Here is a 13,856-nt window from a genome sequence, read left to right as displayed (position 1 = left end):
TCGTGCGTGGTTTGTAAGGGTAAGCACTCCCTTTCTGCCGGAGTGTGAAAGTCGGGTAACGCGGGCTTTGCCCATGGCAGGAGGGGTAATGCAGCACGCACTGCTGCAGGCCAGCGGCGCCGCTGCGAGGGCCTGCCCGCCGCCCGTCACCGGCCAGCTCCGCGGCCGCGGCCGCGGCTGGGCACGGCACAGCCCTCCCCAGCACCGGTTCCCCCCCGCCGGCGCGCAGGCGGGCCGCTGGGAGGCGCCCCAGGGAAGGGAGAGGGAGGGGCTATGGGAAGAAGCACGTGATCCGGGCGGGGCGGGGCGTGCGTCCCCGCCGCGGCCCTTCCGGCGGGCGCTGCCGGAACCGGGGGAGGCCGTGCCCGGGACGCCGCCTGCCCTCACCTCCCGCCGCCGCTGCCCGCCCCGCCCCTCCCCTCATGGCGGTGGAGCGCGCGGGCACCAGCCCCTCCCACCGCCCGCTCCGGCCTCCCCCTGCCCCATCTCCTCCTCTTTGTTCGTGCGCGGCGGCGGCCGCGGGGTCCCTCCCGGTGGGGATGTGAGGGACGGCGACCGCAGGTAACCGGGAAGAGGCGGGCGGACCCGCTGCGGGAGGGCGCCCGGCTGGTTGCGGCCTGGCTGAGGGGTGATGGCGGCCCCGGCCGGCCCCTCAGAGGGCGGGGAGCGGAGGGGAGGCGGTGGTTGGGAACGCTCGGGGCGGTGGGGCGGGCGGTGCCTGCGGCCCACCCGGCCGGAGTGAGGGCCCCGCCACCGGGAAGGGCGCCCGCGGGCCCCGGCTGAGCCCCGCCGCTCAGCGCACCGGCTGTTCGGCGGCTGCCTGCTTTGTTGATGCCTCCTCAGGAGCGCCGGTACCCGGGTGCCTGCCTCCCGGCCCCGGCGCCGTCCCCCTGAGCCGCGCGGGGTCCTGGGTGTTCGGCGCTTTGGGTGAGGAGCGAGCGGGCAGGGGCCAGCCGTGCCGCCGCCGGGCGGCTGTCACGGCGCTGAGCCCAGGCAGACCATCGCCGGGCTGGTTCCTTCGTAGTGGGGAACTTGCTATGGTTTGGGCTCAGAAAGCCGTGATTAAAACCCCCAGATCTTGTTAGGTTCTCTTGCTGGACAGAGTCGGCAAGTGACAGTATGCCAGTCTTGCCAGAGCTGTGGTGCTTAATGGAGCGTGTGCATTGCTCATCAGGGAGCTAAACCAGTTTGTCTTCGGTTTGGCTCAAGATTGAGTTTAGCTGAGGTTGAGGGTTGTGCAGCTTGGTTCCGGATCGACTTCAGGAGAATCTTAAGAGCCCTGGCAGTGCTTTAGTCTGAGGTGAGAAACAAAGTAATTCTAGCTTTGCATTGTGGTTCAGAGCAAGGATTTGTGTTCATTCGTACGCTGTGAAGATACAGGCTGGGTCTGACTCTTTAGTCTGTGATTATTTTTTTCTCTGATCTTTTTCAACCAGTCAACTTTATTTTCCAGCAACATCTTTAAGTAATGTGATTTTTAATTGAAACTTAATAAACATAAGTCATCATAGCTCTTTATGATTGCTTTTGATGTGCCTTATTGTATACAGTTAGGGTTTTTTCTCCCTGAAAGGTAACAAGGAGCGTTGATAGGAAATTATTGTGTAAGCTTTTTAGAGTTCAGTTTCACACCAGTTCTGCTTTTGTTAAAGTTATTAATTCTCAGGATAAAATCCCAGCAGACAGAGAGGAGGTTGTAACAGATGATCAGTCATGTCAGAGGAGTAACAGTGAGTAATGTCCTGAATTTGAAACTGCCCCTCTTAAATGCAGAAGGTAGAACAGTGAACCTGTGCTCATGACTGAGAGTGGAACCTGTGTAGTAGGTGCAACAAAGTTGAAGCAAGTCCTGTCATCATCTTTTGGCAGACTTCTAGGAAATACAGTCAATATAGTAGCATCTACAAAGCACCGTCCATAGCGGGCGTTCAGTTAATGAACGGCACTCTGGTTTACTGAAGGTAGTTTTTAGCTCTATATGAAAATGCTTTGATTGAAGGTCATTCTTTTTATCGAAGAGAATAACTACAAATAGAAATACAAAGAATAAGATGTATGAACATTTTTGGTGTGACTTTTTTTTTTGTTTTCTCCTAATTTCTGAAAATGGAACATTAGTTGCTTTTGCTTTATTAATAGAAATTAGGTATCAAGGCTCTTTCCCCACAGTTCATCTGAAACTTTTAAAATGGGTAATTTAACAACTGTTAACTGTTTTGCTTTCTGAATACTTGTCCTAGTGTCTCTAACGTTGTATTTTACATATGCATATATATATATATATAACATCTTTGTAAATAAAGGTGGGGTTTTTTTATCCTGCCTGTGTAATATGTAAATAATTATAAGCTTGCACACTCAATTAACTTTGACAAAGCTGGAAAACTGTATCTGTATTGGAGCAGTTTTACAGTGCAAAATTGGAGGCATTCTTTCTTAAATAATGTATACAGAATCTTTGGGTACTGTATGTGTGCATCTTGGCCTTTTAAAGAGGCACGTGGCTATGTTTTGAACCATCAGCTCATTTATCTTAATGCTGTGTTATATCTGTCCTTTCAACATTCTCTCTATACGTGTGTTTAAAAGGTGTGTTCATAAGTGGACAGAACATAACAGAGGAAGACTTGGATTAATGAGTTAGGTATATTTTGGCGATTTCAGTAATCTTAATGAGAATATGTTTGTGCTCATACTGCCCACCAACCCAGAGCTCTATGTATAAACATCTTCTGAAAACTCACCATACTAAAGCAAAGAATTAAACCCTTATGTTAATTCTTGTAATAAAAGTGCCTTAGAACTTAAGCTACAGGATGAAACTGACTAGGATGGTATTTCAGTTCAACTTTAGCATGTACCCTCTGAAGAGTAGCTTAGATGGCAAGTTAGTTTCTTTGATTAGTGACAGTAAAAGCAAAAGGATGGAATAACTGTAATGCTTCAGGTGAGACATACCTAAGAAGGGTCAAATTTATAATCACACTACTTTGTTAGTCAAGTAAAATTCTGTCTTTTTTTTAAGTGTATGTATGTGAGACAATGTACAGTCTTGTGTGTTGTACATGAAAATGAAATTAACTTGAAATGATGGGCATAAGGGTTTTTTTAAGCTGAATTCTTAAAATGCCGATTAATGTTATTTTTTAACTTATATTTTAGAAACCTAACTGAAATATTTAAGAACTGAATGCCTCTGGATTTTGGAACAAAATTGGTATGTATAATGAAAAGCTCATCACTGAATGTCTGTTGTTTTTTTCTGTTGTAGTGTTCCTGTTTCCTCTGGTTTTATGCCTGTGGAAAGGAAGAAAGGAACACGTAATGGTTAATGGGACATACAGCAGTCAGTGTGTGTTTGTTAAAAGCAACTTGGTGGTTCAGCCCCTTTTTCTTCCATGAGTAGCTAGGAGGGTATTAAATAGGTGCTTTATTTAAATGATAGAAACATAAAACTTCTCATGGAGCTCTTGTAAATAAACAGAATTGGAAATAAAATACCACAGAACATTACAAAACATGTTTAACCAGGCTGTACCTGGAGTTAACTATTACTAATGTTTTGTCAAAACAGACCTTTGTTGAAAAGTCCTTCCATGTGAGTCATGTTGGAATCTTGTGCTGTTTAGCATTAGTGATCTGGCTGAAAGGACAAAGAAACCATTAATGGCATTGAGCAGAGAAGGGTTGATAGTGTTGTAAACTCAGGTGAGTATTTTCAGGAAACATTTCTGACAAAAAGCGATGCTTTTTAGATGAGGAAATGAAAGCTGTTATGTCCAGGCAGGAATAGTTTTCTATCCATATACAATTTAGAGAATAGTTTTGTAGACAAGAATTAAGAGCTTATACTAATAAAGAAGTTGAAGAAGAGTCAACAATAGATGACTGCTCAGGAAGGGATAAGAAAACCACCTGTTTTCAGTTGTATGAGAACTAATATAGTCTTCCACGGCATTGCAGAAGTAACAGCTGAGCTAAAATATGTGTGCAGCTCTGGGAGTTGCTCTTCATAAGAAAAATTAAAAAGTGGGCTATTGGGAAAGGACCCAGGTGGCACAGCAGGAAGTGCCAAGCACCTGACTTGCACAGCAATGTGAGTAATGTTAAGGTGCAGTACAAAGATAAAGAGATTAGTATCTTTCCAAGTCCAGGGTGGACAAACATAATGGTGTTTGGTAGTCAAAGTGAAGTTCTAGATGAAGATCATTAGGTATTGAGAGTTCCTAACTGTAGCAAAGCATGGCTGTGTGTTTGCGAAGTTTCCTTTGTAAGTATTTCCTAAGAGGAGCTTGGCTGAATTATCTGTACTGAGGAGAAGCAGCAGTGAATTATGCTGTACATAACAAAGGGTTGAAGTAAATGGCCTGTTGAGGTCCTTTTTAGCTTAATGACATTATCCTGTCACAAGAAGATCAGGTTTTAGACAGGGAAATTGTGAATTCTTGTGTGTAAATAATTTAGCATATGGTTATATTACTTCTAGGAGAAAAGACTGTCTACTGAGCCCTTGAGGGGTGGTGGCCAAGTAGGCAAAGTTGCACCAATCCACCATCTTTACTTTATGAGCTGTTGCTTCCGTACAATGTACAGCTTGTGGAAGTGATACTAATTTTCTTTGGCTGGGAAGTCCCTCATCCTTACTTATGCTTTTAAATATGAAATATTTCATCTTGTGACACCGCTTCTAGTGTTTCTGAATATTTAGAGAGCTTACTTGTTACAATAAACACATAACATTTTCTGAGCACTATGTGTGTGCTGCTTTTGGGAGAAAAGGACTTTTGAGCAAAGAGACAAAAATGCATGATCTTGTGTTTTCGACCAGAGAGTCTGTATCTTGTCAGCATTTCTGACACTTCTCAGGTAATGTCTAAAAAACGAGCAAACTTTGTGGCTAATCTGGACTTGCTTATGCCTGACATGGGTTTTGGTGGGTTTTTTTCAGAAAGCTTTTTCTCCCACCTCTCCCCATCTAATTACCTTCAAACTCAGTATACATTCCCCGTGTTGTATGGCTCATGATACTGGAAGATCCACATGGGATAAATGGGTGGTTATTTGAGGCACTGTAAATGTTGCAGCTTATGTGGATAGGAAAGTCGCATCCTCTCATTACATCTCTGAAATCAGAGCAGCAAACTAGTATTCCTCCATGAAACTGCTGGTCTTGGGTGGATGGAATATTCTCTGTGTTAAAATCAGCTGTGAATTTGATTAAAGAACCTTTGCAGAACTACACCAAATAGAACTAAAACCACTTCCAGCTTTGTTTAACTCTTACTTTTTCTGGCTTCTCACCTGCTTATAACTTAGCAGTGGCACTGGCTGCTGGAATGGAACAGTTTTGAGACATCCTGAAGCTGAAACAGGACAATAGTATTTATTCCAGAAACTGCTCATTTCATTACATTTTTGTATTTGTAAAGATGATTTTTCTTGATGATATCTATGAAGATGCATTAATTCCTCTTCTTTTACCAAGTCTTATGGTTAGGATTAAACTACTTATTTCTTGAAGTGTAAAACTTCCTGTGTGTGCTATTGGTTTGACTTTGCAGCTGTACATATGAATTCTACACATGCAAATTACATCTGCGCTTTATGCAAAGTGAGCCAGATCTCTTCAGAGAATAGGTGGGTTCACCATGACTGCGTGCCACAAATGGTCAGAAAATAGAGACATCTGTACAAACCTTAGGTGGAAGTATAGCAGTCCAGCCCAAGCAGAAATGGGACTAGCCATGTCTGTGAGGACACATAAACTTAGCAAGAGGAGCTGGCAGTAATTTATGTGAAGAAGTGTTTAAGATTTGAGTTTTTACAAGATTAACAACACGGTTGACAGGGAATTAAAATCTTTTTAATGTATTTGAGATTTGGGGGAGTGCAGAGCTACCAGTTTTGAAGTGTAGCATCCTTAGGGTGTTTTTAAGTCTAAATTGAGAAAATTGCCTGTTAGCTCACAAGTTTTCCTCATTCTTCTGCAGTCATCTTCCTCCGATACAAAGAAAAGCAGCCTGTGCTTCTCCCTTGTCTCTGAAATTCAGTGGGTGGAAGATACAGGATGAAACTAACTGGTGCTCTTTACCTCTGTCAGAAATGTTTTTGTGTAGATGAAGCTATGCAAGTCAGGGAGAAGAAAAAAAAGTTGTTTCACCAGTATGGTGAGTTCTCTCTTAGTAAAAAGCTACTAGTAAAAATACTCCCAGGAGTAATATACTAGTATATTATTCTAGTAATACAACTAGAGTAGCAACTGTTGAAAACACTAGTAGAAGGGAAAAGCTTAGCAAAAGAAGCTCTCCCCCAGCTGATGATATACCAGTATAACATTTTACATGAGCTGGAACTAGAACTCTCATAGCTTGATGACCTGAACAGCGTGACTTTATGACTGTTAGAACAGATGATAGAGGGAACAGTCACAAAACTCTATTGATGTCTTTTCCTCGCATTAAAAAAAATGCCTTTATTCTTCAGGGGCTGAATAGTCTTGCTTTGAATTCAAAACCGGAGAAATACTTGATGCAGTTAGTGAGGTGGCTTGTTCTGGTCTGTCTCCCACACTAATGGTTTTGTTCGATAGGTGACTTTGTATCATTCAAGAATCTACTTAAGTTTGGTTTTCAGAGTTGCTAGAAAATGAAAGCAAACTCTTGCAGTTCAATTACTTTTTTTTTTTTCCTATGAAGTAAGATATTAAAACTACTATGCAAGGATTTGAGGGAGGAGGACTTGAGAATTTTAAACCTTGGATCTTGCAGCATTTGGAATAGTGCTATGTTGAGTGCTTATTAAATGGGACTCTTTTCCTCAACTTTTTCACAGACTAGCTGGATGCAAGTAGGAGGATCTATCTCTACTTTTAATGTTAATCTACCTGTAGTTATATGCTAGGTTTCTTCTAGAGGTATAGCAAATCAATCGAAGTTGGAAGCAAGGAAGTACAGGAAAAGGTGGTATTGGAAGAAAATAGATTTTGAATAAGCAGGTGCAGGAGTCAGAACTGTTAACTGGTATGAGACCAGAATCTGATTTTATCTAGTCCTGGTCTCCCAGTGGCTGGGTCCATCTCTGCCTGAGCATAAAAGAGGATGCTTGATATTGCAGTATCTCCTTTCCTTCCTTTTAAATCAAAAGCTTGTTAGTGCAGCTTACGTCATATGCCATGCTGCTGAATGTCTGGAAAATAATTGCTTAAGGAACCAAATGCTGGTCTTGGCACATCCGAGATTGGTGTTCCCAGGAAATATTATTTTTTTAATCTATAGGTTGGGTTTGTTTCCTTAGAACAGTTCCCTATACTGTCATAATTATCCGTTGTCATGAAATCAAAGACTGAACATAGTTTTCATTTTCCTTAATACTCTAGAAAGTTTAATCGCCTTGAATGGACTTTGAGCTTTACTTTTTTTTTCCCAGCTTAAAAATTATTTCTAGATATACCTTAAATTCAAAATCTTGAGTGTTAAATGGAGTCTAGGATAGCCTCATTGCAGAGTGTAACAGAAGAGATGCACTGAAATAAATTTTCTTATTAAGCTGGAAATTGAGCATGTAAAATCCTGATTTCTAGTCTAAAAAATAGTACCTTCTAGCAAGGTGTTGTGGAAGGTCTTCCCTGCCTTAGTTTGGAGTCACAGCAGGTGAGGTGAGAGTCTCTCAGCTGTAAACTCCATATTGTTTCTGTAGCTAAACGGAAAAGATGCTTCATGTAAGTATGGGAAACTGCGTAAAATAAATCAACAAAGAGATGCCTTATTTCTTTCCCAGAGTTCCCTGTTTGTTAGAGAGTAAGTGTGTGTGCACATATCTCAAGCTTGTTTGTGTTATGGCGGTTACTACATGACTTAAACACTCACTGTAATTTTCTCTTTCATTTTTTCTAGTGAGTTTGTATGGAAGAAATGCTGTGGCTGTTCCCACGCTCTCTTACAAACTGATCTCAATGTAAGTAACTTTGATCGGTATCATCAGTTACATGGTGTGCTGGACATAGATTCTGGGTACTTAATGAAAATAAATATAGATTCATAGATCTGGGTACTTAATGAAAATAAAAATAAATCACACATCTGTCAGTTTTTCTTAATGTTTCTCAAAGAACTTTTATTTATTTGGGTTTCAGTTTTTATGTTCCAGATCAGAAGCCCTTCCTTCTGTGTGTTCAGACTTGTCAGTCACTCTTCCATGGTTCAAGCTTACACATGCTTCAAAGATTGCCTTTTTTTGTGTTTTTTTTTAAGCACTCATAACAGAGACTATTCACAGGAGAACCGGTCACATGAGCTGTTGAGGATTTTCCTGTAGAGTATGTATTTCTATCAGGTTAATTCTGATGTGCTTATTTTGCTCACGTTTCAGTGTTGCATCTTCGTGTGTTGAGTAACAGAAGTTCTGCTCGTCCTTGATCAATGTGACAGTCTGTAGTAGTTTACGAGATGAGCCAAACTCGTGGGAAATATGACTTCTGTATTGGTCTGGTGTTGGCTATGAGTTCCAGCATTTTCATTGGAGGAAGTTTCATCCTAAAAAAGAAAGGCCTTCTTCGGCTAGCTAGGAAAGGCTCCATGAGAGCAGGTAAACACGTGTTTAAGTTTTGCTGTTTAACAGAAGGTTGCTGAACTTATGATCTTGTTTTGATTTTGTTACATGTATATGAAACCTAAAACAGAGAGCTGATCTGGTTTTACCTCTGGTGTCAGACACACCTGTGTGCTACATATTATTTAATGTGTATGTGATGCCCTCTAGGGCCACCTGTTGAAAGATTCCTTTGCCATGTCACTTAAGTCTAAATTGTACTTGCAGGTTGAACTTGGAAGCAGCACTCTTAACTACATCTATGCTCCTGAATGAGTGAATTTAGGAGAATGTTAGTGGCCTTCGAGTGTCAGGAGAAACAACAAAATAAGGAATCGCATGTGATAGTCACGTGTAACAGATAGTCTCCCTCAAGGGTTCATACTGGAAGCAATGTGATTATCTTCATCAGTGACATACAGTGGGATTGCATGCAGTCTGAGCGAGTTTGTGGATAGAACCAAGCTGTGTGGTGCAATTGATCACTGGAGGGAAGGAATGCCATCCAGAGGGACCTTGATAGGCTTGAGGAGTTGTCACGCATAAACCTCATGAAATACAGGAAGGCCAAGAGTAAGGTCTTGCAGCTGAGCTGGGGCAGTCTCCAGGATCAGTACAGGCTGGGGGATGAAAAGATTGAGAGTACCCCTGGGCAGAAGGACTTGGGGGTACTGGTGGATGAAAAATTTGACATGACCTGGCAATGTGCACTCACAGCCCAGAAATCCAACCGCATCCTGGGCTGCATCAAAACAATCTCCCTCTACTCTGCTCTAGTGAGACCTCACCAGTAACAGTAGTCCCGTGTTTAGCTCTGGGGCCCCCAGCACAAGAAGGAAGTGGGCCTGTTGGAGGGAGTCCAGTGGAAGGCCTGAAAGAGTTGTGATTATTCAGCCTGTAGAAGAGAAGGCCCCAGGGAGACGTTACTGTGGTCTTTCAATACATAAAGGCTTAAAAGAAAGATGCAGGGCTGGTTTGTTTGTTGGTTGTTTTTTTTTTTACCAAGGTCTGTAGTGACAGGCCAGGGGACCATGGTTTTAAACTGAAAGATGTGGCTGGGATATGTAATTGATGCTCCCTGGCTCAGAGTGGGGAAATGTGACTGCATTTCACACATTTGTACCTGTAATCAACCACATAAACCACACATCATTTCCCCAAGGTAGTGGTCTGGTAAAAGGCACATGGCTTTTCATGAAGTTACCGTGAGTTAAAAGAACTGTTTTCCAGGGTCATGCAGATATGGTCATCAGTGCTGTTTCTAATACAAAAGAAATAAAATAACTTGTTTTCAAAGTAGGTCATAGGAGGCATATTCTCTTCAGGAACTGAAAATGCTTTGTTTTAAACCCCTGTAATTATAAAGCCTAAGTATCAAAAGGCTGCCTGTGGTTTTTAAGGGACTGGGCTGCAAGTGTGTTATGGCTGTGTTAGCAACGATGGGGCTTACTCTTTGTTCATGTACATTTTTAATGGAGTAACAAACATTCTTCCAATTTTAGGTCAAGGTGGTCATGCGTATCTTAAGGAATGGCTGTGGTGGGCTGGACTTCTTTCAAGTAAGTATCAGCATATAATCTGCATTATATCATTTAAGTAACTATACCACAGATGGCAGCAGTGGTTACGAAAGTGAGATGGGGATTCTACAATGTACGGTAAAGCTAACTGGTGATTTGATAGGTGCAGCTCTTATGATCTTAATATAACTTCCGTAACAACAAAAGTTCTTTCATTAACATAACTGTCCTCTTTGGGCAATGGAACTAGGGAGGCATTTGGTCTTCCTGTATCTCTTCACTAGCATATGCATCCTGGTTTTTGCCTTAGTAGAGAAGTGCCTACATACACAGGATTCTTTAGAGGGAAGCGTATTTTGGGATGATGTCAATTTTCTGAACTTTCATATTTTTATTGCTTTAACTCTCAACTTACCAGCTGTGTTCAAGTAACTATGACTTAGTGTATTCATTGTCCTGGATCTTGTTATTGCAGATGTCTCCATGTAGCAGTTTTATCAGTCAAGTTGGCAGGCTAGGGAGCTACAATGTAGACATCAACATAAAACACCTTCTGATTTGGCTGGATTAATTGTAATACCTGTTGTAGTCCCCCCGCCGCCTTTTTCTTTTCTTTTGTTTTTAAATCAATAGCAGGGGTTGAGAGATGTGTTCTGCTAGCACTGTTAGCTGAACACCATAAGGAGAGTTTTCCAGTGTTCCCTTACTGCATACTTGTGAATACAGGAACACTTGCAGTGATTCACAGATGTGTCGTGTAAGACAGTCTAACACCTTCCTTTGATTGTAATTATTATCACTTTGCAGTGGGAGCTGGCGAAGTAGCGAACTTTGCTGCCTATGCTTTCGCACCAGCTACGTTAGTGACTCCTTTAGGAGCTCTCAGTGTTCTTGTAAGGTAAGAAACCCACACAACAGTGTGATTTCAGAAAGAGAAGTAAAATATTTATTTATTACTATGCTACTGAAATGCAGTGTGTTTTGTTCTTAACAATAAACAGAGTGCTTAAAAACAGCAGGAGTGACTGTAGTTTCTCCAAATAGGAAATGACTATGCTGTAAAAGGGTTCTAGTAATTCATCTATGCCTCAGTCTGTGAAAAGTTACCATATTTTGCATTTCAAATCCATGTTGTGTACAACGGAATAGTATTTTAATTCCTAAGGAGAATTAAGATTTTTGTCTTCAAAAAAAATATTCTTACAAGTGCTTACATACAGAGCTTTTAGTAGGTAGCATAAAAAATGGGGTTATGGGAAGAGATGACAAATATTGATGGGTTTTTCTGTCCATAGCAAGTATCTTAGGGTAGGAAATCAACTGTGTAGATATTCTTAAGCTGCACATTGTATATGCAAGTGACTTGTACAGTCAAAGCAACCTCTAAGTTGATGAGCAAATGAATATTACTAATTTCCTGTTTGCTGGTGCATTTCATTTTCTTCTTAGTGCCATTCTGTCATCCTTCTTTTTAAATGAAAAACTTAATCTACATGGAAAAATAGGGTGTTTGCTAAGTATACTGGGATCAACTGTGATGGTAATTCATGCTCCACAAGAAGAGGAAGTAGAAACCTTAAATGAAATGTCCCACAAACTAGGTGATCCAGGTAAGAGATGCTGGCTTGGTATGTACGCAGCCAATTATTTCTTTATTACAGCTTCATTACTGTTGCTTTCATGTTCCAGGAAGATAGATAGCTTAGGTCTGCTTCATGTTGTTCAAATGAAGCAGAGATTTGAATTCTGTGGCGTAATTCCATAGGGAGCCTTGCATGATGCCAGTGAAGTTGTCTGGCCTTGAACAGAATGTCTTGATGTGAACCAGAGAGATGACAGTTTAAACACATGGAGCAGCACAGTTGGATAAACACAACTTCTGTACATTTTGATTGAAGTGTGTCAGTCTCCAAGGCCAAATTTGAGCTACCCTTAAAATGAAAAAAGGAGGTGCTGCCGTGTCTGCTGGGAAGTGTAATCCTGGAGACTAGCTCCTATGCTTACATGAAACATGTAAGATGTAAGAAAACACACATCTGTGAAATATTGTATATGCAGACATGATTCCCATGTTAAACACAAGGGAATAACCGACACAGAGATTTAAAAGCTGATCTTAAGGAATGACCTGATTACTGGAAGGCTGCCAATGAACGTAGCAGGCTGCCAAAATGTGCCTCCCTACAACTCATTCAGACACCAGCTTGTACCCAGTGGCATCTACTCCTTGGTGAGGCTGTGTGTAAGGCAATTCATCAGTCTAATCCTGTTGTCATCTTGCTGATAGACTGCTAAAGGTAATAAAACGTGCCTGAGTTTCAGCCTTGGTTTACCTAGCTCGCTCTGAATTGTTTTAACTTTGATGTTCGAAGAGTAATGAGAACCATCCTGAACTCTTCTGTGTAAGCTGAGCTATTTGCATTGTTAATGAGTGTTTTCTTGGTATCTCTAAGGTGCTTTTGATAGTGTACATAAATAACAAGATTTATTTCCCCCCCAACCCCAGGTTTTGTGGTCTTCGCAACCGTTGTTGTCATTGTGTCTTTAATTCTAATATTTGTGGTGGGACCTCGCCATGGACAGACCAACATTCTCGTGTACATAACAATTTGCTCTGTAATTGGAGCATTATCAGTCTCCTGTGTAAAAGGTTTGGGCATCACTATAAAGGAACTCTTTGCAGGAAAACCAGTGCTGAACCATCCCTTGTCTTGGATTCTGCTGCTAAGCCTTATTGTCTGCGTGAGCACGCAGATCAACTATTTAAACAGGGCTCTGGATATATTCAACACTTCGATAGTGACTCCAATATATTATGTAATCTTTACAACATCTGTTTTAACTTGTTCTGCCATCCTTTTCAAGGAATGGCAACACATGGCGGCTGATGACATTATTGGCACCTTCAGTGGCTTCCTGACTATTATTGTGGGGATCTTTTTATTGCATGCCTTCAAAGATGTGAATTTCACCCTGGCAAATCTGCCCGTCTCTTTGCGGAAAGATGACAGAGCAGCAAATGGTACTTTGCCGAGCACGTACGACTGCTTTAATCACGATGAAGAAAGTTTGGCCTGTCTGGGTGAAATGCAGTCCACTGAGAGCCTCTCAGCCAGGAGAAATGGAAGTCTGTCAGCCTTCTGAAAATAGCTACATGTTGCTTAAAGAACAGTTCTGTAACTCTGGAATATTTTTTCTGCTGTGAACGTCTGAGCTTGTCTGGAAAATCATGTACTTTTTAACGGTATGTGTAGACAATCGTTAATTTTGATTAGGTTGGATAAAGAACACTGAAGGGGTTTTTATTTGCCTTATTTTTACTTTAAAAAAAAATACTAAAATGACCTCAGACCACAGTTGGGTTTGTTGCTTAAGTAAGTTATGTGTAAATACTTTCATTCCATTCTTCTGTTCTAAGATGTATTGCACTAATGACAGTTTTATCAAAAATAAATTGCTTTATTTCTGCATTGGTGGTAAAAAGAGTGTGGTGCCCCTGGATCCTTTGTACTTGTGCCCTGACTGAATACTGACTCCTAACACACAACAGCTGCAGTAACTACTCTTGTCCCAGTTGTAGAGGCGGAAAGGAAAAACTACAGCCAAGCAAGAATAATCCTTTGAAAATACTGCTTCACTACAGCTGGATTTGCATCTTAGCAAAGCACACTTTGCATCTGACCAAAGCAGAAACTGGCTGCTGGCAGCAAGAAGACAGGAGCTTCTGCTCTGCTTAGAGGGGTGAGGCTA

General features: G+C 41.7%; 1 protein-coding gene across 3 annotated transcripts; it reads left to right on the top strand.

Moving 5' to 3' along the window:
- The first annotated feature begins 299 nt into the window (after positions 1-299).
- Positions 300-13,591, top strand: NIPA2 (NIPA magnesium transporter 2). Of its 3 annotated transcripts, none has more exons than XM_065677605.1 (8): positions 300-561; positions 3,163-3,217; positions 7,893-7,953; positions 8,368-8,583; positions 10,089-10,145; positions 10,914-11,004; positions 11,556-11,716; positions 12,613-13,591. In XM_065677605.1, exons 4-8 carry the CDS (start codon positions 8,445-8,447, stop codon positions 13,248-13,250), a joined length of 1,086 nt encoding a protein of 361 aa, XP_065533677.1. In that variant the 5' UTR covers positions 300-561; positions 3,163-3,217; positions 7,893-7,953; positions 8,368-8,444; the 3' UTR covers positions 13,251-13,591. The 3 variants fall into 3 exon arrangements, with proteins under 3 accessions (XP_065533677.1, XP_065533679.1, XP_065533678.1); XM_065677607.1 differs by lacking the exon at positions 300-561 and adding an exon at positions 722-927; XM_065677606.1 differs by lacking the exon at positions 300-561 and adding an exon at positions 938-1,300.
- The last annotated feature ends 265 nt before the right edge of the window (positions 13,592-13,856 follow it).

The sequence above is a fragment of the Lathamus discolor genome, chromosome 4 (assembly GCF_037157495.1).
Source record: "Lathamus discolor isolate bLatDis1 chromosome 4, bLatDis1.hap1, whole genome shotgun sequence".
NCBI lineage: Eukaryota > Metazoa > Chordata > Aves > Psittaciformes > Psittacidae > Lathamus > Lathamus discolor.
The sequence above is the reverse complement of the archived record's forward strand: the minus strand, read 5'-3'. Positions and strand labels throughout refer to the sequence as shown.